Source organism: Rhinoderma darwinii, chromosome 2 (assembly GCF_050947455.1).
Source record: "Rhinoderma darwinii isolate aRhiDar2 chromosome 2, aRhiDar2.hap1, whole genome shotgun sequence".
Taxonomy (NCBI): Eukaryota; Metazoa; Chordata; class Amphibia; order Anura; family Rhinodermatidae; genus Rhinoderma; species Rhinoderma darwinii.
Genome location: NC_134688.1, coordinates 421943964 through 421971815, shown reverse-complemented (window position 1 = coordinate 421971815; position 27852 = coordinate 421943964). Strand labels below are relative to the sequence as shown.

Below are 27852 nucleotides of genomic sequence, written 5' to 3'. Positions count from 1 at the left end.
ATGGGAGGTCAGAGGCGTAAACGCCTGAAGATAGGGCATGTCCTTTCTTTTTCACGCGAGCCGGTTTTTCTGCTTGCGGGAAAAAAACGCCTCCGCCTCCCATTGAAATCAATGGGAGGCATTTTCGGCCGTTTTCTGGTGAGTTTTGCGGCGCGGTTTCCACGTAAAAAAAACTTGTCAAAAAACTCAGTGTGAACTCCCCCCTAATGGGGTTAAGAATTTAATTGACCCAGAGACTCTGCACCCTGGTTAATTAATGCCAACCCGGTCGAACGGCTGGAGGGTCCAGTATCTGGGGAGCTCTGTAACACATAACTGTATGAACTGTCTACAATACTAGTTGTTGGTTCTAATTTGCAGTGTGATCTGAAACATTTTTTTCTGAAATATGCATTATATAATACTAACCTATAAAAAAAGTCACACATCTCATGATGCAGAGATCTCAGCTGTGATGCGAGTACATTTTGCACCCACCATTACTAACAGACGACTTATTTTAGTTTTCTTCCACTTCATGGCTTGACACCTGGTTCCCACTGAAATTTAAGTTCATTTTTAATTTTTTTTTCTAATGGTTTTACGAAGTGAATGAGCTACCAGGACTCCATAGAAGCATCCCAGGAAGCTAAGCAAGAGCAAGGTCAACCAAGGCAATATATAATGAATTACCAAGCATGATATAAACATTTATTTTCTTCATAAAATAAATACAAGTATTTACAATAAAATAATAGTGTTGATTCCAAGACAGGATATGAGTTTATAAAAATTATTAAGAAGTGGAAGTGTATTGCAGAAAATGCATTAACATTAATTTATAAAAATTAATTTTACTTCTTAATCTCTATGCGTGTAAGAAAAAAAACTAACTCTGCCCCAGCGTACAACATAAAATTCAAGATATTATATAAAATGACCCCACTTAATCTAGATCCAACATGGGAATAGTTAGGTGCATATACATAGAATCTTCCCTCCATTTACTAATCTTCATGTTATAATGGTCTCGTCTTATATATGTGTTATTCAATGAGATCAATCACACAATATATAAACTCTTAAAAGTGCCCCTCCAGCTATCAATGCATTTTAATATGTGTTAGTAGCTACTCATTGAAGGCTTTTTACTTTATCAGGAACACCCGTGCTGCATGTCAGCAATAACTGCCAGAAATCTGGTGAGAAGCTATCTCCTACATACACTTTCCCACTCAGGACTCAGGCTCTAAGCCCCTAGCAGAGAGCGAAGCTTCAGATCAGCACAGAAGTCTAGCAGACAGAGCGCGTGGCTCTAGCTCATGCAAGTTATTGCCAGTGTGCAGCAGGCGTCCGGCACGAAATATATTACCAAAGGCATGCACAGTCCCCTAATATACTATATGGCAAAAAGATCTGTGTGCCAATCAATAGTTCTCTCGATAGATATCAGCCCCAATCCAAAAATATTTTTCAAATAGATGTAGGGAGACAGACAAGTACACAGCTACAGATACACTATATGGCCCAAAATATGTGGACCTACTTATCCAGTTCAGGTGTTTCAGCTGCACTCATTGCAAACAGGTACATATAATCAAGCACTTAGCCATGCAATCTCCATAGACAATAGCATTTACAGCACCTGTAAGTGCTATTATTGTGAAGTGGAAACGTCTAAAGGTACTTTTACACGGCCCAACCTCGTTACTCTGATCGCTCGTCGCCATACATTTTTATCATGTCGGCAGCACGTCTCCCTGTGTAGGGGAGATGTGCTGCCGACAACGATAATATTTTCAGTATTTAAAACGATACGATCAGCTGATGAACGAGTGTTTGCTCGATTATCGGCTGATCGTTGCCCCGTTTACACATGGCAATTATTGGGAACAAGCGTTCTGTGAACGATCGTTTGCCCGATAATTGGCCAGTGTAAAAGGGCCTTAAGAGTAACAATAGTTTAACATGTAGTAGACCATGCAAACTCACAGAGCAGGGTTGCAGAGTCCAGAAACCCATAGTGCATAAAAATTGCCTATCCTCTGTTCCATCACTTACTACAGAGTTGAAAATTGTCTTTGGAATTGAAATTAGCACAAGAACTTTGCGTCGGTAGCTGAAAGGGCTGTTCTAAGACTGCAAAAAATTGGATAAAGGCAGGGCATGTGATAAAATAACAAAGGAAACACTACTCATCTGGTATATCTTCCGCCACTCCAGCCCCGCCTTTCCAGCGGCCCCGCCGATTTTCTTTAGCTGTCCAGCAGTGATGACCACTATAGGCAATTACTAGCCTCAGCGGTAATGCAGTGGTCACGTGTTGGTAGTCGGCATCATTGCAGGACAGCTAACAAAAACTGGCGGAACTGCTGGAGCGGTGGGGGATATACCAAGTGAGTGATGATTATATTAGTATTTTATCACATACCCTACCTTTAGCCAATTTTCATTTGGTCTCGGACAACCCCTCTAATGAAATGGGTTTCCATGGTCAAACAGTGGCACACAAGCCTAAGATAGAACATCATACACTATGCCAAGCTTCGGATAGAGAGATGTAAGGCACGCCGCCACTGGACTCTGGAGCAGTGGAAATGTGTTCTCTGGAATGCTAATTTGCGTTTCACTATCTGGCAGTCTGATGGATGAAGCTGGGTTTGGCGGATGCCAGGAGAATGCACCCTACCATAGTATCATAGTGCAAACTGTAAAATTTGGAGGATGGGGAATAATGGCCTGGGGCTGTATTTCAGGTGTTGGCCTAGGCCCCTTGGTTCCAGGGAAGGGTAATGTTAAAGCTACGGCATACAAAGACATTTTAAAAGCATGCAATTGTCTAACTTTGTGGCAACAGTTTGGTGAAGGCCCTTTCCTGTTCCAACATGACTGTGCCCTGTGCACAAAGCAAGGTCCATAAAGACATGGCGTGACAAGTTTGGTGTGGAAGAACTTGAGTGGCTGCACAGAGCCCTGACCTCAACCCCATTGAAAACATTTGGGATGAATTGGAACTGTGATTGTGAGCCAGGCTTTTTGCCTCCAACATCAGTAGATGACCTCTCAAATGCTCTTTTGGCTGAATGGGCAAAAATTCCCACAGACTCTCCAAAATCTTTTGGAAATCCTTGATAGAAAAGTGGAGGGTGTTATAGCTGCAAAAGGAGGGGGGGGGGGCAAACTCTATGTAAACGCCTGTAGTATTGGAATGAGATGTCCAACAAGCTCATATAGGTGGGATGGTCAAGTGTCCACATACTTTCGGCCAGATAGCATAGACAGATAGATACAAAAGATAACTAGATAGTGTTAAGATTTTATTGCCTAACAGACGGCTACAATTTTCAATCAACATACTGCCGTTATATATTACATATTATATTAATCTACATATCTCACAGCCGGGGAAGTCTTACCGTCTCACGTATTAGAAATGACTTGTGTTGTAAAAGTTGGTAGAAAAGCTTATCCAGTACATTAAAGAACCCATAGCAATGAAGCTCTTAACCGCCGGTTATTTTATGGAAATTTACAGTTTTTACTTTACCTTAATCTAACTTATTGTGGCTGCCATCGGCTTTGGCTGAATCTTCTTGTAACAAACTGCTATTTGGCAGGGGAAGAATACAAAGTACTGCGAGAATATGAGTCGGATACTTTTGTCTGGGGTCTGTCAGGACTTATGGCTCATGGACAAGTGGACTGATCTCTCTTCACGTTCTTCTCTCACATAGAAACATCTTCAATGCCGGCTGTAAGTGTAATAGAAACAAGCCGTTACTTCAGGAGTACAGTGTACGTGGAGGAGGTAATGGTATACAGATATCACTAACAAGAAGACTGAAAGGTAGATGATTCCCTGTATCCACCCCGTGTCTGGGAGTGACAATCCGGCAATGATTCTTTTCACGATGGATTATTTAAAGTCTCAATTGCAAATCACAGCAAAAGGAGGAAATTATTCATATATTCCGTTCTTAGATGTATTAGTATATCGCCTCCATATAATAATATAGTGAAGGCTATGCATTTACTTTATATTTTATTTGTAAAAATAAAAAATTGCACTTGTACTATGATAAATTTCATTTACATTTTATTTAAAAAAAAACTATGTTTGGATTGTAAAAATGTAATCTCTTGTCATGAGAATTCTCTTAAAGGGATTATTGCTATCTTAGACATCCTGTGGATACGCCATAAATGTCTGATAAATGCCAGTCCCTATCTTGAGAATGGGGATCCCCCGACCCTGTCCAGTAAGGTGGCCGTTGCATTTAGACGGAGGGAGACTCAGTAGAGAGGTGGCTTGGATTACAGAAACAGCTGAGCTCGCTGTGCTATGCTGTTTCTGTAACTCTCATAGAAGTGAAACCAGAACTAGGAACTCAATAGAATAGAAGAGGGACGATGTGCCTCATGCCTCGGTTCGTGTTGGTCGCTAGTGAATTGATAAACTGCATACTGTTTGTATTGTTTCTGCCTAAAAATGGTTGTCTGAAGATAGACAAACTGTAAAAACGCAATGAGCTGTTGGTATGTTCACAATTAACCATGGAAACAGGTCAATAAAATCAAATGAAAAACACAGGGTCTGGAGAGGGCGGCTATGGGAACACAACCCTGTTTAAACATAAGGTCTTGGACATATGTGTTAAATTGGCATGACTTGTGGGAATCAATGCACCTTTCAACGCTCAAACAGGGAATATCAATCACAGCAAGAGAGGTCCTTGTTAAAGAGCAGTGTACAGATCTCTCACAGAGTTTAAAATACCCAAAGGTATACGCTTCTACCAGAGGCGAGAGCTCAAATATCTGAAATGTCAGTGTAAAAGCCCTCCATTCTTCACATAGTTTTTGACATCCTCACTTGGACTTTTGCCAGCAGTTTTATTCACTGTCGCTTCTTACTCAGAGAATGGCAGCGGATTATGATTACAGGATTTGAGGAAGGAGACATATATAATGGTTTTCAGGGCTTATTGCAATCATCATCACTGACAAGAAGCTTGGCATAGCCGAGATGTCCCTGCAGGACCAAGCCCATGCATACTGATATAAGCTTAAACACTTGTGGCATACTTACGTTTCACAGCTAAAAGAGTGTTGCCATGACAACAGGCCACCGATGTCACGATATAAGGGTGACTCTCTTCGAGTTGGACCATTTTGGGTCCCCCGATTCCCTCATCTCTGCGTCCCAATCGTCCTCTGGCTCCCTTTCCCCAGCTGAAGACTTGGCCATCTGCAGAGACAGCATCTGATATTGTTATTCTGTTAGTAGACACTATGAGGACATTATTAGTATACAAGATGCATCCCACATCTTCTGCCTGCTATTAAAGGACTTACACTGATTTGGAGTATGTTAATTATATAGGTAATTATCACACCGTATAAACGCATAACAGCGGAGAATATTCTTAAAGGCATACTGACAGCAGAAAAGCTCTCCTGTACATGTGGGCATGTGTACAATTCCTGAACTAGTGAATACAATCGTGCCATTTAAACAGCCTCTCAAAATGCCAATCAGTGGGTTCATAAAAGCTTGCTGTATCTGCCACTCCTCTCCATGAGACCTTCTAGCCATTCAGCAGTGCCGAGACAGATCACATGACACACTCTCCTGCAGCTCAGGCTCCTCTAAAAAAAAATAGAAGAATCCACTTTCTAAGGAGTTGTCCCTTGAGGACCATTTACAGGGTGTCATTGTATTTGCTAGTTTAGCTTTGCTAGGTTGTCATACAAATGTCATAAATTAAAGGTTTAAAGGATATGACATCACTTTCTGATTGGTGGAGCTCTGACTGCCCCAATAAAGTGAATGGAGCTGTACTGAAGTACCCTGTACAGCCAGTGACTGGGAGCGCCGCAGTGCAGGGAAAAACAGGGTAGGTGATAAATATCTGATCGCTAGAGGTCCCACTTATAACTAGAATAGGGGGCCCCAAGGGCCCTCCCTTTCCCCTCTCTACATGACTGCAGTGAGGACGAGTTCGAGTGGAGCGGTGTTCAGTCATGTGCCTGGCTACTTCATTCAACGGTGGGCCCTTCCAGCAATCAGACATTTATCACCTATCCTGTGAATAGGTGATAAATCTAATTTGTGGGACAACCCATTTAATGAGGATATGCCGTTAATACATCAAATAAAAGACACGTCTATGTTCTAGTTGTACTTCTGCATGGATCTCAGGGTATCAGCAACCTGTGCATTTTCCTGCCCCCAGCCTTAAAGTGTACCTCCACTTTCACGGAAAAACGATTATAGGGCAGGAGTGTGCACTATAATAGTTTTTCAAAATCGCTTATATTACCGATTTTGCTTCGTGCTGCCGGCTGCTCATAACTCTGCAGTAAGGGCTCATTCAGACGAGAGTGTATCACGTCTTTGTGATGGTCGTTAAAATAACGGCCGTCACACGGACTCATGTATTTCAATGGGGCCGTGCACAAAACCGTTGTTTCAATGGAGCGTGTGAAAGGTCAGTGAAAAAATAGGACATGTCCTATTTTACTGCGTGTCACGCATCCCTCCATAGACTCTAGTTCATTTTTCACGTCCGAGGTTACCCCAAGGTTAGCTACGCTCGTCTGAAGGTAGCCTAAGAGACAGAGAATCCTGCTCTTCTCCATGGCTCCCGTATGTAGAACGGCCGTCAGCGCTATAGTATTCTAAAGCGCTAACAGCCGTTCTGGTTACAGGAGCCATGGAGAAGAGCTGGATTCTCTGTCTTTTACTGCAGAGTTATGAGCAGCCGGCAGCACGGACTATAGACGGTCTGTGCTGCTGCTAGATGCAAGATAGCTTATAAAACTGATTATAGTGCACACTCCTGCCCTATAATTGCTTTTCAGTAAAAGTGGAGGTACACTTTAAGGCTGGGGAAGGTATATGCACATGTTGCGGATACCCTGAGATCAATGCAGATGTACAAATACAACAGGTTCAAATTCAGTACAAAGGTGACTGTATCCAGATATGGTATAGAACCCTGTAATAAGCTGTATAAAAACCTCACTAATTGATTAGAGAAGGACCTTAAAGTGATTGTACACCATTGAATATGACGTTATTTTGTTTTTTTTCTAAATAGGTCCATCATTCTGTTCTGATTCATTTCCTAATATGCTGTATCTTTATAGTGGTCAGAGGTACACCACTAAAAGCAGCTTAGGAAATTACAGCATACCGTTATATTACTGTATACAGTATTGAATTAAATAATTAAAACTATGTAGCTCCCCCTAGTGGTGGCTGTAGGCAGACAGATTATTATTGTTTTCTGGTATTTATCTATTTTTATACAGTGGATTTGGAGCTGTGTGACAACAAAATTATAATTAGCACAGAATGCTTGATCTAAAAACAACATTGTATTAAATTGAGGATATTTACTACTTATGTTACAAACTTTATATTCACAAACCAGAGTATATAATAATGAATATGATTAAGAGGGGGGGGGGGGGAGTAGGAACTCAAAAAAAGCAGGCAGCATTATAAATGATTAAAATAGCTATGACATGGGGGCGTGGCCGCAAGCGCATGGAGTAGGACGTGTGTTGTTCCAGCTCCCTAGCTCCTAGGCTATAATCGGCTAACATCGGCTCTCACAGGGCTCATCCGTGATTTTAAATAACAGCACCGTTAACCGGACACCGTAAGGATACTTACCTTGTCAAGATGGGAAGGATTCGCAAGAAACCGGCCGCTGCAAAGATGACGGAGTTCTTCCCGGCGGCGAGGTCCCAAAATGGCGCCGGATCGCCGTCTTCAGAGAGGTCAGAGGAGCATGTAGCTGACCGCAGATCTTCTGGGGCTGCTAGAGGCGCAGGCCTCGCAGTCTCCTCACCCTGCTTTCCTCGATCTTCGGACCCTGCATTGCTGCATACCGGGCCTCAAGCTGGACTGTTCTCCTCCAGGCCGCCATCTTCCCCAACAGTGAGTACTGATAAATCTCCTTCAGACCATGTGCTAAACATGGCGTCTGAGATGTTACACAGCACAGGGGCTGATAAACCAGTGACTGAATCTGCACTTAAACTCATGCTGCACGATTTTCATGCTTCTATACAGCAGTCCATTCAGCATGCATTCCATGATTTACAAAAAGATTTCATGGCCTTGGGGGATAGAACCTCTCACATTGAAACTAAGTTATCAGAATACTCTGTGGCCCATAATGATTTGGTGGACTCTAATATCTGTTTGGAAGAACAAGTGGAAGCATTGTCGTGTAAAATTGCGGATTTGGAGGACAGGTCACGTCGAAATAATGTGCGCTTTAGGGGTATTCCTGAAGATATAACAAATGCTCAACTGATGGAATATCTAATGGATCTATTTGTGGCCCTGTTGCCGGAGACGCCGCAGGGAGATTTGCTGGTGGATAGGGCGCATCGTATCCCTAAACCTAAATCCCTGCCGGCATCGACACCAAGAGATGTGATTGCCCGGATACACTTTTACCATTTCAAAGATAAGCTTCTCCTGGCAGCGAGAAACTCAACCTCTCTACCTGAGAGATTTAAAAATATACAGCTATTTGCTGATCTTTCAGCAGCTACACTACTTCGCAGGAAAGAATTTGGCCCCACAACACGTGTCTTACGAGACTGCCAGATACCCTATAAATGGGGGTTTCCTGTTAAATTGGTTATCTCATACAAAGATTCAAGGCATGTTGCGGACACTCCGGCTAAAGCCGCGGCACTCATCACCAAGTGGAATTTAGAATCTGGGGGACTACCAAAAGGGGGATCTTCTCCACGGCTCCGAGCTGTCAACCCAGCTACAAAGTTTCACCGCCTTGAGGAGGAATGGCGCGAAGTGCGCCATCGTCGGTCTTCTTTATCTTAACCTCCAGTGGGGGTTCCCATTTAAATCCTCTGTTATTGCTTACACTGCTGGAATGCATTGTTCATGTATAAGTAGCCTCTGTGGAGGCAGTTATTCTATGCCAGTATTGGATGAGTTTTAAGCTTTATGCTTTTTGTTTTGAGGGGATGAGCTCGTTGATATGGCCTAGGGTAGGGTCATGTCTGCTAGTGTTGATGCAGATTTCCCTCCCTTCTGGGGTTGTACTATCTGCTTGTCAGATAGGACCTGGATTGCTATGTTTAGTTGTTTGTTTAAGGATCCGCGGGTTGGATCCGGTGGTTCAGTTACTCATACTCACACTCACAGGTCATAAGATACTAGATCTCATAGCTAGTTTGAAATTACAGATGGGGTTGTTACACCGTGTGAAAGGGGCCTTTACGCAAGTACATTTTAACCGTCAATATGGTACTTAAATTTTCCTCCCTGAACACGAAAGGGTTAAATAGCCCTTTCAAACGCTCCATGTTATGGGCTGAAGCTAAGAAATTGCAGGCATCGGTGTTATGTGTACAAGAGACACACTTAAATCAGGCAGACACATTTCGTTTAAAGCACAAGCATTTTCCCCACATATGTACAGCCCCGGCAGTTGCAAAGAAAAGAGGTGTGGCTATTATAATTAATCACGCAGTTGCATTTGTACAGGATCATATCCATATTGATCCTGGAGGCCGGTATATCATTCTAGTGTGCCATTTGAATAATGTACAGTATACTATTGTCAATGTATATGCGCCAAACACTCATCAGATCCGATTCCTTAATAGACTTTTTAGAAAGATTCATCAGATTCAAAAAGGGCATCTTATAATAGTAGGAGACTACAATAAAGTTATGTGGCCGTCTTTAGACACTACAACACTGGGAGCGGTGCATTCTCCCTCGGAATTATTCAAAACTATGTCAGAGGAGGGTCTGGTGGATGTTTGGCGCTTGCAACATTTAAATGAGAAGGATTTCACATTCTTTTCACACCCTCATGGCACATATTCGAGAATCGATATGGTATTTGTGGATAGGTATTTGTTTGACAAGGTCTCTTCCTCTCAAATTGGACCCATTACGTGGTCTGATCACGCCCCTATTTCGATTTCAATCTCTGAAAATTTTAATAAACCCCCTTCATTCCCCTGGCGGATTAATCACTTTATCTTAAATTCCCCTAAATACCAAGACGCTCATGTAACTAACCTAGAAGAGTTTTTTCAATTTAATGTATCCCCGGAGGTATCTCCCACAATGGTTTGGTGTGCCCATAAAGCCTATATGAGAGGGCACTTCCTTAGTTTAGCAGCTAGGGACAAAAAGATTAGGGAAGCTAAAAGAATTCAATTATTAGAAGATATTATCCGACTTACGCAGGTAAATAAAGGGACATTTGATACAGGAAGAGCCCGAGAGATTGGACATCTCCATACACAATTGCACCAATTAGACTTATACAAATACGATAAAGCTTTAAGACGACTGAAAGTCAAGTATTACAGGCACAGTAATAGGGCGGGAACTCTTTTAGCGCAACAACTAAAACGTCAAGACTGTAAATCTAGAATTCCCTTCCTTTACAACCAACAAAACGAGATTTTATTTAATCCACAGGATATTGCGAACTCTATCGCACAATATTACTCCTCTCTCTATAATTTAAAACAGGATCCAGGGGTTCCCCAACCTTCCTCGTTGGGCATTACAGGATTTTTAGACTCTGTAGCGCTACCGTGTGTCACGCCAGACCAGCTGGAAACCTTATCCCAACCTTTCCAACTGACAGAAATTGGAGATGCTATAAGTTCCCTGAAGTCCCAAAAATCTCCAGGGCCTGATGGGCTTACTAATGACTATTTTAAAAAATTCCGAGCTATTCTAGGCCCCCAGCTTTTATCTTTATTCACGCATATTCACACAACGGGTCAAATGCCTCCAGAAATGCTCCGAGCTACAGTTATAACATTACCTAAACCGGGCAAGACTGTGGACAGGCCGCAGAACTTTCGTCCCATTAGCCTACTTAATACAGATTTAAAGTTGTACTCCAAAATCTTAGCCACGAGATTGGCTTTGATACTTCCTCAATTGATACATCAAGATCAGGTCGGATTTATTAGGCAGAGATCTTCGGTAGATGGGACGAGAAGGTTTGTAGACCTCATCGACTGGGTGGGGAGAAGTCGGACGCCTTCTCTGCTTTTATCTTTGGATGCGGAGAAGGCGTTTGATCGGGTGCACTGGGGTTACCTGGAGGCTGTTCTTACCAAATTTGGCATAGTGGGGAAAGCTCGAGACATCATTATGGCTCTATACACTCATCCTTCCGCTACGGTGTTGGCCTCGGGGTATCAATCTTCCCCATTTCTTATCACTAATGGCACGCGTCAGGGGTGTCCGCTTTCCCCGCTGATTTTTACTCTGGTGATGGAGCCTTTGGCGGAGGTCATAAGATCAAACACAGAAATCAGAGGGGTAAAAGCAGGGCGAACAGAACACAAAATAGGTCTATTCGCTGATGATGTTCTTATGATTCTGACAGACCCCTGCACCTCCCTTCCACACATTATGAATAGTCTAAGCACGTTCAGTGCTGTCTCTTATTACAAACTAAATGAAAATAAGTCCCAAATTATGAACATGGGCTTATCAGATTCGGTGGTTCAGAATTTGCAATCTTTGTACTCCTTTCAATGGTCGACTCGAGGGCTGAATTATTTAGGGATTAAATTATCTTTCCCAGCCTCTCAGATGTATGCTCTTAACTACCCCCCGCTACTGAGCCAGTTATCCAGCGAGCTAGAGGAATTCCTTAAATTTGAGGTTTCGTGGGTAGGGCGTATTGCAGCACTGAAAATGATGATTTTACCTAAAATTCTCTACCTGTTTAGGAATTTGCCCATCTGGATCCCTACCTCATATTTACATAAATTACAAAATTTACTGGTGAAATATGTATGGAAAAAACAAAGGGCCAGAGTCGCGGCTCAGGTTCTTTACCTACCAATCGCTCAAGGCGGTTTAGGCTTCCCTCATATTACAGCGTACTATCACGCCTGCATTTTAGATCAGGTTAGACAATGGATGCACCCTACACAGTCCTTGCATTGGGTTCTCATAGAAAAAGAATGGGAAAATGTTAGCTCCTTAGATTCATACCTATGGGCTATGGCACTTAAACAGTCCACTCCCACCCCAACTATGTTAACTACCAAGGCTGCTTTTGCTTCATGGAAAATGATGGTAGTAAAAAGAGGCCTAGTTCCACTAAGGGTAGCAGAGTTATCCATTAAGAATCTCTCATACTTGTTACCTGATATGAACCTGTCAATGTGGGAATTGGAGGGCATTGAGAGGGTGGGAGACGTGTGGAGTGAAGGTCTACTTCTTACCTTTGCGGAGCTATCTACTAAGTATCATTTGCCAATTACAGAATTTTACAAATACGTTAGAGTTCGTCACTTTTTGTTGGGAATGAGTGATACTCCTTCTCCCCTTAAAACACCTTACGAAATATACTTTCACCAGCCGGATAGAAGAGCAAAAGGGGTGTCCAAAGCCTATCAGGCCATTTTGGAAGTGTTGAACAAATCTAACCTTCTATTCGTTGATAAATGGGAAACGGATCTTGCATTGCCCACGGGTAGTGTAGACTGGGAAGCTACTTTCTCCCTGGCCTCTCAACTATCCAACTCCACTCACCATTTAGAAGCCTCTAGGAAGGTATTATACAGGTGGTATTTGACACCTCACCGCCTATCTCTCATTTACCCCAACTCCTCTAATATGTGCTGGAGGTGTTGTAAGGAAATTGGTACTCTTAAGCATATTTTTTGGTTTTGTTCAGCTCTTAGGACGTTTTGGAAGAAAATAGATAAACTATTAACCAATGTCCTACATTTTCCGCTAGAATGTACTCCGGAGTTGGCATTACTTAATGTGGGATTAGGCGACTTTCATACACATGATAAGACCGTAATCTTTCATGTGTTGTGCTCAGCAAGAATATTAATTGCTAGGTATTGGAAGAAGACCTCCACTCCTACGATGAGGGAGGTGATTCAATGTGTCAATTTAAATTGTATTATGGAACGTTCGATTTATCAGCAGAGAACCCTAGGGACCCAGTGTCTTCATTGGGATAAATGGACTGATTCTCGTTACTTTGTTGATGCTCTTCACACATAAAACATTTCTCCTTACAAATGTATGATCCTGTGAGTAAGGTTTAGTGTTATTTTTTTGGTTCTGTTTTTAGTTAATTCTGTTTAGTTTGACCTAGATGGTTTCTGTTTTCTTTTTTTTTTTTTTTTTTTTTTTATTTATTTATTATTTTATTTAGTATCAAAATCCGAGTAAAACAAATATATTACTAAAGGAGTACATATGTTCTTAGTCCTTTATATATCATTGACTGTTCATGTTACAACTTTATATGGGCCTAAGATGTATATTTAAGTATGCTTTGAACATCCTTGACTTTTATAAGTATGATCTTCATATATGACTGTCAGCGGGGGATGTCCCGATATACTCTGGTAAAGTGGAATGTATGTACATCAGATGTTTTCTTATTTTCTCAATAAAAAACTTTTGTTTCAAAAAAAAAATAGCTATGACATTGTCAACCTTGATGAGCCTGGCTGACCTGGGAATATTCCAATTAAATAATAAGATTATGTAACTGCTTATGATAATGGCCTTAGGTTGTCAGATCAGCATTATAATAAATACATGAGTGCCACATGCCTAAAAGTAGGTTCATGGTTTCTTCTTTAAAGTGAATAAGATCTCTTTATAGCAGCCTACTCAGGAATGTCATGAGAGTCAGAGAGGAACCTTTTCTTCGGCTATAAGGACAACTTAGCAACTATTCCAGACTTGGTTTTAGTTTCCCATCCTCTAGATCAGTGTTCCCCAACCTGTGGCTCTCCAGCTGTCCAGCCACCGGCTATTAGGGTGAGCTGGGAGTTGTAGTTTTGCAACAGCTGGAGAGCCACAGGTTGGTGAACACTGCTCTCGATCAACACAATTAGGTAAATAATAATAGTGTGGACATGATAGAGTGTTGGTAAGAATCTAACAATCCCTAGGTCCATATTCATCTAAACCTAGACCTTAAAGTGTATGTCCACTCTGGACAATTTCTTTTTGTTAGAAGGCTCCCCCAACAATAAGCTGATCATAGATCATAGCATCGACCACTGCTGAGACCTCTAGTGATCAGCTGTAAACTGTGGAGAAACACAGCAGTAAGTGTTCAATTTCCCTGCAGCGCCACCACAGGGGAAATTAAGCATTACACCGTGCCATTTGAAATTAATAGGTTGTTTATGTAATGCATGGGTGTGCCTAGTCCTCCAGAATAAGATATTCAATCTCAACTTTGGATAATAGATGAGGGTCATGGATGCAAGATGGGAGAATTCTTTAATGGGGTATTTAAAAATACATATTCTAAACCCGACAGCCCCTTTAAAATAAAAAGGATGTTTCTACATGTAAAAGTTTTTGTAACAAAAATATACAAACAAATAGTAAATTCTTGGAGACATCGAAAACATATTTCAGTTTAGAACACCCTGTAATAAACTGATGTAGGAGTATATTCCAAATTTACAGTAAACTCTACCATGATTTTCTGATGGAAGGATGGTCAACAAGCAGGTAAGGTAATATGTTATTCTTCTGTACAGAGCTTCCCACAATGAGTAATGTGAGTATGTTGGTACACAGTGGTGTTCCTCATCAGATACACCCTACCCACAATGTCAATTCTATACGTCTGCATCTGAAGTGGAATAATTGTGTTTATTTATTGTAAGTACCACAGAGCTTGGAAAAACTACTACTACTCCGTACTAATGTTTCCATAGGATTTCAAGGTCATGAGATTTAAATTGTTTTACAATCTCGGTGTTCCACTTTTTTCCTGAAACCTACAATACAAAAAATACGAATTAACAGAGTTTGCTAGATGAAGCCAAGGATTAGCACTACAACAACACCAGTGGTTTGAGATGTTGGTGTAGTGACAGGACATTGTTTTTGGGCTGGATGCTCTGATGTTTGCTGCTTACCCATCCAAACCTATTGCTACAATGGTAAACAACTGCAGGTGTAAAAACTGTTGTTTGTGTAGCACTAGTCTAAACATTCATATGACGGACTATGACGTATCTGCTCTTGTGAACTGTAACCCAAACTTTATGATCTCAGGACACAAATAGCTACATAACATAATAATACTATTTTATTCAGCCACCTCTAGTCCAGCTATGGTTGAATCCAGAACCTGCCTCGATTGGCAATGGTATTCTCGAGTAAACAGTTTCATGGAAATGAAAGCCCTCATCACTTCCATGTTGCCTCCATTAATTTTGTGCATTTAAAGGGTGGCTGTAACCACATTTTCTGCCTCTACAATGCCACTTTGGCATTATACCCGGCAATAATCTAAAGGTTTCTAAAGATGCCCCTGTCAAAACTGTCCCAAGCAGCATAAAGTGTAAATTAAGTTATAAAGTAGTGCATGCTGCATGTAAATTATCCCTACAAGAGTCATGTGGGCGGTCCCAGTCTCCTGAAGGGTCATGCAGTCCTGGTATAACTGACGTCCCACAAGCCAGGATTCATCATTACAATTCAGCTCTGATGGCATCCGGAGCAAGCTGAAGTCAGCACACCTCGCTTCACTGCACAGGCACTGCTGGCTTGTAATGATAAATCCCGGCCAGCGATATAAAAAGAACACCAAAGAAATGCTACAAACCAAAATACTATATACGCTGAGAACTTTTTCTATTGACTAAAGGCAAACATCTGGCCGCAAACATTTAGCAAAGAACAAACACCCACAAAAAAATCTGCTAAAAACGCTGCAAAAAATGGACGGTATGTGCGAATCCAAGTCTAAACGCCGAGCGTGCATGTTTATTTTAATAGGGAAAGAGGAACAAGCATGTTAAAAAACTTATTTCCCAAGACATCTGCCATCGTTGCACTGTTGTGCTGCTCCCATAGACATTGGATTGGTAGCTGATCCTTCTGAAATCAGCAGGTTCGGACGACTTTGATCTAATGTGTATAGCCAGCTTCATCCATTATTGGTGATGACATACCTAAATGAGTGTATTCATTTACCTTTTCGGCCCTTTTCTGGAGACATGGTCAGCAGCTTTTTTCAGCCTGTGGGAAGGTCAGCTTGCTTCCTAACCCTAGAAAACCCTATAGAATCTGTAATGTAACAGGATATTTTCCACTCACATACTGTGACTTGCTCTCGTACTACAAGGTTTCAAAAGAAAGACGATTAATTATTGCTCTAATGGGTATGCTCTAACTAAGCTCTGCCTACGAGAAGCACCATACAGGACCGGCAGTTCCCGAAACAAGCACTTCGCTCCTGCTGCATAATGGTTGGCTAATGCTACATAAGGGACAAGCGAGCAGGGAGGACTGTACATGGCAAGCTAAACCATGTCATGTGCTCTGCTTGGGGTGCATCATCAACAACTATATCAAGAGAAGGGCTATCGGAATATTTGTGTCATGGACATGAGATACAGAGGTCTATAGTCCACTACTACTAGCATGGCCTACCAATGAAAATAACTAAAATAATGAGAGAAGGTTAGGCGGGGGGGGGGTGGGGGGGATTGTTTGATTGAGTTTTCCCACAATTAAAGGGGTTATCAGTCATAAGAAAATTATGGCCTATCCTCAGGATAGGCCATTAATATCTGATTGGTGGGGGTCCGACTCCCTTCATTCCTTACCTGCTCGTACTGTGAATTGCCGAAACACTTGTAGTGGCAGTTCAGGGTATTACAGACTTCTCCCATTCAAGTGAATATGAGAAGGCTGTAATACTGTGCACTGCCACTACAAGTGTGTTGGTGATTCACAATACGAGCAGTGACAGTAATGAGCGTCATGGCCCTTTCAAAAAAGCTAAATGGCGGGGGTGCCGGATGTTGGACGAACACCGATAAGATGTTGATGGCCTATCCTAAAGAAAAGCCATCAATTTCTTATGACTGGACAACCCATTTATGGCATATTAATTGGATACGCCATAAATATGTGACCAATGGTATGCCTGTGCATGCGTGTTTAGTTTGCACTGAACTCTTTGGGAAATACAGAAACAACCAATCATGCTTATTCATTTCGTTTTCATATCTCCGATAATGTGTTTTTAGGACAGGTGGGGGAGGGGAGAAACAGCTGAGCTCTCACTTATCAGACATTTATGGCATATTAAATCGATGTGCTATAAAACCCCATTAAGAAATGCAAAGTTCAGAAAATACATTACAAGAATGTGTTAAATATTTATAAAGCATTGCCTGATTATACAAGTTTACAATTTGGCTTTTCACATGTCTGGTGCCATAAATAAAGGCAATCAGTATGCTGTAAATTTAATGGACATAATATATAAACTAATGGCCTCACCTGTACAAACAGCCACAGTGAAGGCATCACCGCATGCCACCATTGTGACCTTTATTCCTTGTGGTGTACTCACAAGAAAGGGCACTCTACTATGTCGGTACGTGTTAGTGCCCAGCTGTCCATGCTGATTGCTACCAAAAGTGTAACACTGACCCAAGGCTGAAAGACAGGAAAAAAAAGTTAAATAAAAGGGATACTCTCAAAGTTCACCCACTCATCTCACATGTCTCTGTGTGTTTGCACATACAATAGTAAGTCAACACTAATGTTAGCTCTAGAAAGACACACTGAAGAAACTTTCCTTGCCATTCACAAAAGAAGACAAGTGTCGGTCATTTGAGCGAATACAAATGCTAAATCCCATTGTAAACATGGTTCACTCTCACTTTTCCTACACACTCCTAAGGCACATTCAGACGAGCGTGTACGATTTGTGTGCGTAAAAACCGCCGCATTTTTCCTACATTTCTTGTCCGTCTGCGTTGCGTATTGGCATCAGTGTGCTTTGCGTGTGGCATGTGTTTTTCACGTCTGTGCAAGCACTTAATTTAAAAAAAAAAAATATTTCTCTGCTTTTCAATGTATTTGATGAGTGAAACACGGAGAGCACACGGATATCGTCCGTGTGCTTTCCGTGGGTTTTTCACGCGCCCACAGACTTCAATGGGCGACTAGGTATGTTTAAACGCACCAATATAGGAAATGCAGTGAGTTTCACGCAACGGACACACACTACGTGAAAAACAATGCATATGTGAATGGTCCCATTGAGTTGCATGGGTCCGTGTGCTGTGAGTGATTTAAACGCACAGCACATGGACAAGTATTACGCTTGTCTGAATGAGCCCTCAATGTAAATTTTACTCACCGGTTACTACGGCAGAGTGGGAAGTGCCCACATCAGAATACAGGATGGCTTCTTGGTTCAGAGGTGCCGATTGTGCAGGAGTGAAGTTGTAGGCCTCTTCCACGAGATTCTCTGAAGAGGGCTCATTAACAGAAGAGATCTGATCTATACCCAGCTTGTTAAATCTGACAAAATCAAGTATTTCATGTGAATGTATTGTAACAACCCACCAGTCACAGTGTCCAACTTGTCCGCTGTCTCCCTGTACCTGCTCCCTGACCCTGTCCCTGTGTCGGGTCTGTGAGGCAGCAGGGCTCCTCTTACCCTAGCTCATGACGATGTTCGATTACTCAGCACGCACATGCATTTTCCAGTAGATCTAAAGGGTCAGCATATGTGAGATATTGATGTGATTGGTTTTTATGCGTTCCCCTAAATATTCTGGCTCAGGACACAAGTTTGGTTCTTGAGCAATAAGTTTGGTTGTTTGGTATCAGATGTTTTTCCTGACCTTGCAGTCCTCTGCCTGATATCCATCATTGAACAAACATCATCCGTACAACATTTGTGAAGCACTGTGTGTGACAATATCTACAGGGGGCACTGTTTTATACTATCTACAGGGGGGACTGTGTGTGATACCATCTACAGGCGGCACGCTATGGCATTATCTATGAGGGACTCTATAAGGCACTTTCTGCAGGGGGCACTGTGTGGCAATTTTACAGGGGGAATTGTGTATGACAGTATCTACAAGGGGCACTGTGAGGCACTTTATACAGGGTTCACTTTGTGTGGCGCTATCTATAGGTGGCACTGTGTGTGACACTACAGGAGGCACTGTGTATGGCACTGTCGACAGGGGGTACTGTGTGGCACTATTTACTGGAGGTACTGTGTGGCACTATTTACAGGGGGCACTGTGTTGCACTATTTACAGGGGCACTGTGTGGAACTATTTACAGGGAGCACTGTGTGGCACTAATCATAGGGGACACACACTTTCTACAGGGGACACTGTGTGACACCATCTACAGGCGGCACTGTGTGTCACTATCTACAATGGACACTATGTGGCACTTTCTACAGGGGCATTTCCTACAGTTGCATTTCCTACAGGTGGAATTGTATATGCCGCTATCTACAGGGGACACTTTGTGTGGTACTTTATGCAGGGGACACTTTGTGTGGAACTATTTACAGGGGCACTGTGTGGCACGGTTTACAGGGGCACTGTGTCACTTTCTACAGGGGGCACGGTGTGTGACACTATCTACAGGCAGGACTGTGTGGCACTATCTACAAGGGACACTATGTGGCATTCTCTACAGGGGCACTGTGTGGCATTTTCTACAGTGGGAATTGTGTGTGACAGTATCTACAGTGGGCACTTTGTGGCACGCTTTACAGGGGGCCCTGTGTGGCGCTATTTACAGGGGGCACTTTCTACAGGGGACACTGTGTGGCATTTTCTACAGGGGGCACTGTGTGGCACATACTACAGGGGACACTGTGTGACACTACCTACAGGCGGCACTGTGTGGCACTATCTACAAGGGACACTATGTGGCAATTTCTACAGGGGCACTGTGTGGCATTTTCTACAGGGGGAATTGTGTATGACAGAATCTACAGTGGGCACTGTGTGGCACTTTATACAGGGGGCCATTTTGTGTGGCACTATCTACAGGTGGCACTGTATGGCACTATTTACAGGGGGTACTGTGTGGCACTATCTACAGGGGGCTCTGTATTACTTCCTAAACCGGGCACTCTGTGTGACACTATCTACAGGCGGTACTATCTACAAGTGGTTCCATGTTCGATGAATAAATTCACTTTATTTGAGTGCCGCTTCACGTTCTCTTTTTTGGATATCCAACACATAAGGAGAGGTCACTCCTTTATCTTTGAAGCTCTGCACCAGCCTAGTCAGGCATTTGCTCACAGTGCTGCTCCAATCCGTTGCTTTTTTCTACAATGGATACTATGTGGCACTTTCTACAGGGGCACTGTATGGCATTTTCTACAGGGAGAATTGTGTATGACAGAATCTAAAGGGGGCACTGTGTGGCACTATTTATAGGGGGCAGTTTGTGACACTTTACAGGGCGCACGGTGTCACTTTGTAGAGGGGGCACTGTGAGTGACACTATCTACCGGCAGCACTGTGTGGCACTATCTACAAGGGGCACTATGTGCCACTTTCTACAGGGGGCACTGTGTGGCATTTTCTATAGGGGGAATTGTATATGACAGTATCCTAAGGGGCACTGTGTGGCACTGGTTACTGGGGGCACTGTGTTGCACTATTTATGGAAGGTATTGTGTGGCACTATATACAGGGGGCATTGTGTGGCATTATATACAAGGGGCACTGTGTGTGACAGTATCTACAGGGGGCACTGTGTGTCCCTTTCTACAGGGGGCACCTGCCTCAGCCTTCTGCTTTGTTCACCTATGATGCTGCCTGATCTATACTGTGTTTCTGATATTCTAGCCTGTGATCTGGTTAACGGTTACTATTGGAAACTATTCTGTAAAGTGCAACCTGGAGATTCCCTCAGGCACAGTCCATACCGTCTTGTCATAGAAATAACATGCACAACCAAACGTAAATGTTAATGGTGGAAAGGGTCAGCTGGCAGAACAAGATTTGTAATGGTTTATGGCCAGCTTTTGTTTGTGTGAGTCTAATAGAAAGACAAATATTTTCAGGCAAATTACACCAATATCAGCCTAAAGTTTACCTACCTGTTACTGCCACAGGACAAGATCTGATTGCCCACTGTTAGAATCATGGAACTGTCAATGCCACACACGACTTTTTGCGGTTCATATTCCTGTGGGATTGCTACCTGCTGAGGAGAGTTGTGAGATTCCTGGTTCCCAAGGCCAAGTCGTCCTGCGGGAAGAAAAGTAAGAATTTTAACGGAGAGAAAGATGTATCAAAAGATTCTGTTATTTTAACTATTTCTTTTTCGTACATGTTCCACAGCGCTGCATACAGAATAAACTTACATCAGTACTTGTCCCTAGTTGGTTCACAATTTCCCTCAGACACACACTAGGGACATTTTCTAAGGAAACCAACTAACCTACCTATGTTTGTATGTTGCATTCAACACCAAGTAAAATACTGCATCCAATCAGGGGCGTAATTAGGAAAGACTGGGCCCCATAGCAAACTTTTGACTGGGGCCCCCCCTCCCCTGGGTGTCACACAACCCCCCCTTGTAGATAGTGCCTTTTTTACAGCCCCCCCTGTAGATAACGCCATACAGCCCCCCTGTAGATAACTCCATACAGCCCCCTCTGTAGATAGCGCCATACATCCCCCTGTAAATAACGCCATACAGCCCCCTCTGTAGATAACGCCATACAGCCCCCTGTAGATAACGCCATACAGCCCCCCCTGTAGATAACGCCATACTGCCCCCTGTAGATAACGCCATACAGCCCCCCCTGTAGATAACGCCATACAGCCCCCCTGTAGATAACGCCATACAGCCCCCCCTGTAGATAACGCCATACAGCCCCCCCTGTAGATAACGCCATACAGACCTCCCTATCCCTGCCAGCGATCACACATGTATCCCCTATCCTGTGGATATTTGTTTAATGGCAGAGCGGGGAGATACCTCCCTGCTCTGCCGTAGTGTTCAGTGGCGTCGTGCTGTAGCAGCCATAGCGCCTGCTAGCGGAGCCTCCGGCCATGGTGGGGACCTGTGCCGGCGGGCGACACGGGCCCCCTCATGCCGCGGGCCCCGTAGCAGCCGCTGCGGCGGTAGTTACGCCACTGCATCCAATCATCATTTCTATGTTTGGAAACCATCCAACAACTTGTTGGTAATCAGAAGACTGAGATTTTAAAAGCTACTTAGCGGATATGAGGAGTTGCTCTCGTGGGACACAGTGAATTATCCTCTTGAATGGCCATGTACAGATTATCCAGAAACAATCAGTAGTAAAATATTATGAAATAAACTATATTTAATACATTAAATCAATGCCGCCAAATGGTTCTTGTGAGTAAAAGCTTACATTTTGTGGACTGCCAAAATGTCAATTTTATTTATTTGATGCATTGTAGTATGCCATCTTTAATGCATAACAAATCCTAAAGAATAGATGCCATTAAGTAATTTTTTGCTACGAAAAAAAAATGAATGCTTGAGATCATCAATGGTCGTCATCAGGGTGTAAAACTAAATTAGGTTGAGAAGGCAAGCTTCGGAAACAAGTTAGGTTTCTTTTAAAACAAAACCAAATCCGGACCCCATAAATTTATACCCAAAACAACAAAAACATATAATGTTGGCACACATGAATAGTATTTCCAATTGAAAAATCAGAGATGCACAAGACATATAGGATATACAGATAGTGAATGAGATCCGAATTGTTGAGAAATTGTGTAATGTCCACCGTTGTTGTGGACCTACTGGGCCACTCCGCTGTAATTGAGTAGCAGCTGGCCAAACAAATAAAGAACAGTCGATGGTACCTGGATGTCAGGCTGGTGCCGAATAGCTGGAAGCTGATTCGTGCTGGATTATCGGAAGCTGGCTTGTGCTGGATTACCGGAAGATGGCTTTGTCACGCCTGTGGGGTATGTGGACCCACTAGGCCGCTCCGCCGTAGCGAAGTAGCAGCTGGCCAAAACAACAGTCAGTAACAGTCTCTGGGGTAGAGTACCTGGGAAGATGATCTGGCAATTTTGTGTAAAAGCCCAACTGGGTGTTTTTTTTACTTTAACCAAGTGGGCATTGTAAAGAAAAGTGTATGACGCTGACCAATCAGCATCATACACTTCTCTTCATTCATGTCCAGCTTTAGTCACAGCACAGCGTTATCTCGAGAGATCACAAGAACCATTTGGGGGCATTGATTTAATGTATTAAATATAGTTAAATACATGATTGGTTACCGGATAATCTGTACATGGCCATTCAATAGGATAATTCACTGTGTCCCATGTGATCAACTCCTCAAATCCGCTTAGTAGCTTTTAAAATCTCAGTCTTCTGGTTACCAAAAAGTTGTTGGATGGTTTCCAAAAATAGAAATGATGATTGGATGCAGTATTTTACTTGGTGTCGAATGCAACATACAAACATAGGTAGGTCAGTTGGTTTGCTTAGAAAATCGTGAGATCACGCTGTGCTGTGACTAAAGCTGGACATGAATGAAGAGAAGTGTATGACGCTGATTGGTCAGGGTCATACACTTTTCTTTACAACGCTCAGTTGGTTAAACTAAAAAAAAAACGCCCCGTTGGGCTTTTACTAAAAATTAGCATAAATGTTAAAATGCTCATAACTTTGTCACTAATAAACGTTTAAAAAAGAAAAAACAACAACACAGTAGTTATCTACAACACAGAGCCTATTAGATTAAGTAGGAGATCGGGAAGTATTAAACTGGTGGCAGAGCCTCTTTAAACAGTCCTGGGAAACAGCAGGGGTGATTGGGAAACTTCTAGAATTTCGCGCACACTGTTCCTTTAAGAGGGGGCCAGAGCGCGCGCACTAGGGATTTCGGTGGCCGTGAGCCGAAGAAGACTGAGAGCACCGAGAGAGGCATGAGACCCGGTGACAGGGACCGCTGGCAGATGCGTGGCCCGCCGCCGGCGTTACAGTACACCCCTCTTACGCCCCCTCGTCTTAGATCCATAGTGCAGGAGGAACTTCTGACTGAGAGCTGGGGGATCAGTGTTCTCTTCAGGCTACCAAGATCTCTCCTCAGGAGCAAAGCCCTTCCAGTCCACAAGATAAAAAGTCTTTCCTCCAAGCCTGTGTGGTCCAGAACCTCCCTGACTTCAAAGACATCAGCTAAACCCCTGGGGGCAGTAGAATTGGAGGACTTGCTGTACCGGTTGAGGATCACAGGTTTCAGGAGAGATATGTGGAAGGAATTGGGAATCTTGAGGGTAGGAGCTAAACGTAACTTGTAGGATACCGGATTAATCTGTTGCAAGACTTCAAAGGGACCGAGAAACCCAATTTGTAGGAGGGAATTTTCTGGCGTATATTCTTATAAGATAACCACACCTTAACTCCGGGAAGGAACTGAGGAGGTGGTCTTCTTTTCTTATCAGCATTCTTTTTCATGCGATCCACCGCCTGCAGGATTGTAGACTTGGTTTGCTGCCAGATCTAGAGAAAACTTCCAAAAGAAACATTAGATGCAGGCACTTGAGATGTAGTAGGTACAGGAGGAAGGACACACGGATGTTGGCTTTAAACAATAAAAAATGGATATGTAGCAGTAGATTCAAACGTGTGCTTATTATAAGAGGATTCGACGCATGGAAGGAGATATACCCAGTTTTCGTGTTGAGCAGATACAAAATGGCGAAGAGACTTTTAAAGCCCTTGGTTAATTCTTTCAACTTGGCCGTTTGATTGCGGGTGGTATGCAGACGAAAAGTCCAATTTCACATCTAAAAGTTTGCACAGGGCTGTCCAGAATTTGGATGTGAATTGCACACCCCTATCAGACACGACATGAGGGGCAAACCGTGCATACGAAAAACATGTTGAACAAATAGACTTGCCAGACGAGGTGCTGAAGGAAGACCAGACAGAGGAACAAAATGTGCCATCTTGGAAAAATGGTCCACAACACCCCAAGTAGTGGAGCATCCATCAGAGAGAGGAAAATCTGTAATGAAGTCCATGGCTATTTGTTGCCAAGGGCTGTTCGGAACTGGCAATGGCTGGAGTAGTCCTGCAGGCCTTGAGTGAGTAATTGTATTTTGAGCACACTTGGTACAAGAGGAGACAGTCCATAACATTTTTGGGCAATGTAGGCCACCAATAGTGGCGAGAGATAAAGTCATCAGACACTGGACTTGACCCGTACACTGGATAGTCACTAACACAGTTTTCAGGAAAAGGTTATGGAACCTTTGCAGACTAACACTGGGTTAGCAACAACATTGCTCAGGCACTTAGGAGATAGAGGACAGGTGCCTTAAATAGTCCTGGGAAACAGCAGGGGTGATTGAGAAACTTTTAGAATTTTGCGCGCAATGGCCCTTTAAGAGATGGCCAGAGCGCGCTCTCACTAGTGATCTGGTGATCGTGAGCCGCAGAAGACTGAGAGCACCGAAAGAGGCACAAGACCCGGTGGAGGGGACCACTGGCAGATATGGGGCCCGCCGCCGGCGTTACAAATTGTCAATTCTTTTGGAGAAAATGTAATAATTCGAATTAACAGGGTTGACGACCCCTTTCCTAACAGAAGGCAGTTCGGCGATCAGGTCCAGCTTCTTTAGCCCCTGGTGAGCAGTCGTTATTGCAGGGGACATGAAGTCTTACATGGCCACCATTCAACTAAATTGGCGACCATGTATGACGAGGCTGGGCCGGGTCCGCCAGAGCACAAAGAGAGGGGGTCCGTAACCTAATAGGGCATATGGAAAGGGGTTGGCTTTATGACACAACCGCTTTAAAGCCAGTTAGAAACCTGTGAGAAGAAAATTATTAGGAATGAGTTGATAATAAAAAAAAAAAAATGGATGTTGCAATACTGAAGTATATACACCAGTGGTACACTGGAACATATAGCAATAAAACTGCAGCATAGAGTGATTTTGCGGAGTTAGCTTTGCAGCACTGATTATTTTTTTCCAAATGTTAGCAAATATAAGATCTGACACATTGCAAGGTCTCAGCTGTTGTCGGAAAAGACTCTAGTGACTTGTAAGGTGCACGACTGCCGTAAGAACCAATTAGCATCATTAGCCCCTATGACAAGAACTTATGGTCCCTTGTGTGAACCAAACCAAGACATTCTTGTTCTACCTGTACAAAGGTTACAGTTTCAGCACTCAGGACAGTAAAACTGTCTAAGAACAAGACCCATATGTAATGACAGTGTCAGACTGTCAAATAAGCTATTTACACAGATTTATGTAGAGAGAGGTCAGAACAAGCCTTACCATTGTCTCCACGGCCCCAGGAAAACACATCTTTCTCATTTGAAACAGCAAGAACATGTGAAGCCCCGCAGGACACGTGAACTATCTCATAACCCAGGAGAGCTTCTACTATCTTGGGCTGTGGGAGAAAGCAGAAGAAGTCCAGCATAAGGATCTTATCAAAAAGCCAACTTTTAACTTGCATTAGGACTACTGTAGACCCTCTTATTATAAATCCATAGCCATCGTTTTCTCATGCACAATCCCCTGAGAGTTTCACCATTGATTAAGTTATATTCATTTATTGGATTTTAAATCTACGCTGGCCATAGACATTAATATTTGCCTCTTTTGAAAACCTTGGTCATTAAAGGGGCATAAACGAAAATATATTTGCAATAATTGTAAGGATGTTTGATAAATATTGCAAATATAGTTAAAAATAGTTTTTTTTTGTTTAACATCTGATTAATTAGTAATGGCTCATGCACATGGCACTGCATGGAGGGCATACGGCTCCTTAGTACGCAGCTGTACGCCCTTTGTGTGCTGCCATACAGGCTCTATATGTAGGGTGATATATGAATGGAAATATGCACCTTCTATGGAAGACCTATTAGGGTATGCTCACACGGCCTATTTTTCAAGCAGAACGCCTCCAAACATCTGCCCATTGATTTCAATAGGAAAAACGGCATTCTGTTCCGATGGGCCGTTTTTTTACGGCCGTGTAAAAAAACGGCCGTGAAAAAGAAGTGCAGGTCACTTCTTGGGACGTTTTTGGAGCCGTTTTTCATAGAATCTATAGAAATCAGCACCAAAAATGGGCGTAAAAAACGATGTGAAAATCGCGAGTGGCTTAAAAAACGTCTGAAAATCAGGCGCTGTTTTCCTTTGAAAACAGCTCCGTATTTTCAGACGTTTTTAGTCTATCGTGTGAACATACCCTCACTGTTCTGTACAAAACGGGCATGAGCTCTTAGTTTGCAGAGTTTATCCACTGTTTGTAAACTGGTAAGATAAACAATAACTAAAAGTCATTGTATGAGATTGCTCGTTAACAATTGTCACCTTCTTGGTGGTGCTAAAGCAGTTGATTTTCTTTACCATGACTAGAATTTTGTGCAAGAAAAAACAATTTAAAAAAAGCAGCTGGCATTTAAGACAAACTCATATGTGTCGGCAGTCAAAGTACGCAGCCAAGTTCCACTATGTTCTGATTATTCTTGATAACTCTTTGCAAGCAATTGTATTTAACATGGGTTTTCATTCATAAATACTACTGCATAAAAAGTGGAGTTAGGGTCTTATCACTCTGTATGCAGTGCATGTTCGCCGTATGCACCAGGATAGCGCCCGATGAATATGCCAAACGTATCCACAAGGCCCCATTCATCCGATGGATGCCAAAAGAGTATCACAGGCCTCCATTGGAGGTATAAGTTGGGAAATACTCCTGACATATACCTCCCATGTAGACTCGAAACGAAGTGTAAAAAGAGCCATACACGTCTATCAACCAGGCATCTGTTTGTTTTGGTCCAATATACAACAGAAAATGACAACTGGAATATGATTGGTTGTGCCAAGCAACACGTCAACTTTTCACCATAGTAATAAAATGGTCCACATTTGGATAACCAATTAGCATGACGTCTAAGAAACAAGCTTACCATGAAATACCCAAGAAGATTAAAGTGTGAAGCTTTGTGGAAAAAAGAGAAAGAAGATGACTGAATCATTTAGGCACATAAAGAATAT

The 27852-nt window shown here is 42.7% G+C and overlaps 1 protein-coding gene across 6 annotated transcripts in view; it reads right to left on the bottom strand.

The window, feature by feature from the left end:
- The window catches only part of NEK8 (NIMA related kinase 8), a 234362-nt gene that overhangs the window by 163476 nt on the left and 43034 nt on the right, over positions 1 to 27852 (bottom strand). For 2 of the 6 annotated variants that reach the window (XR_012881570.1, XR_012881571.1), the window contains exons 10-15: positions 26113 to 26230; positions 20919 to 21069; positions 18186 to 18349; positions 17318 to 17476; positions 5069 to 5227; positions 3527 to 3731 (exon numbers count right to left, since the gene is read on the bottom strand). Coding sequence is in view for 4 of the 6 variants with exons in the window: in XM_075854279.1 (XP_075710394.1) it covers positions 3706 to 3731; positions 5069 to 5227; positions 17318 to 17476; positions 18186 to 18349; positions 20919 to 21069; positions 26113 to 26230 (777 nt within the window). In the remaining 2 variants the exon portion in view is untranslated. Of the gene's footprint in view, positions 1 to 3283; positions 3732 to 5068; positions 5228 to 14270; positions 14797 to 16000; positions 16094 to 17317; positions 17477 to 18185; positions 18350 to 20918; positions 21070 to 26112; positions 26231 to 27852 lie in introns of those variants that run through there. The other 4 variants (XM_075854279.1, XM_075854281.1, XM_075854280.1 and 1 more) reach the window with 4 other exon arrangements.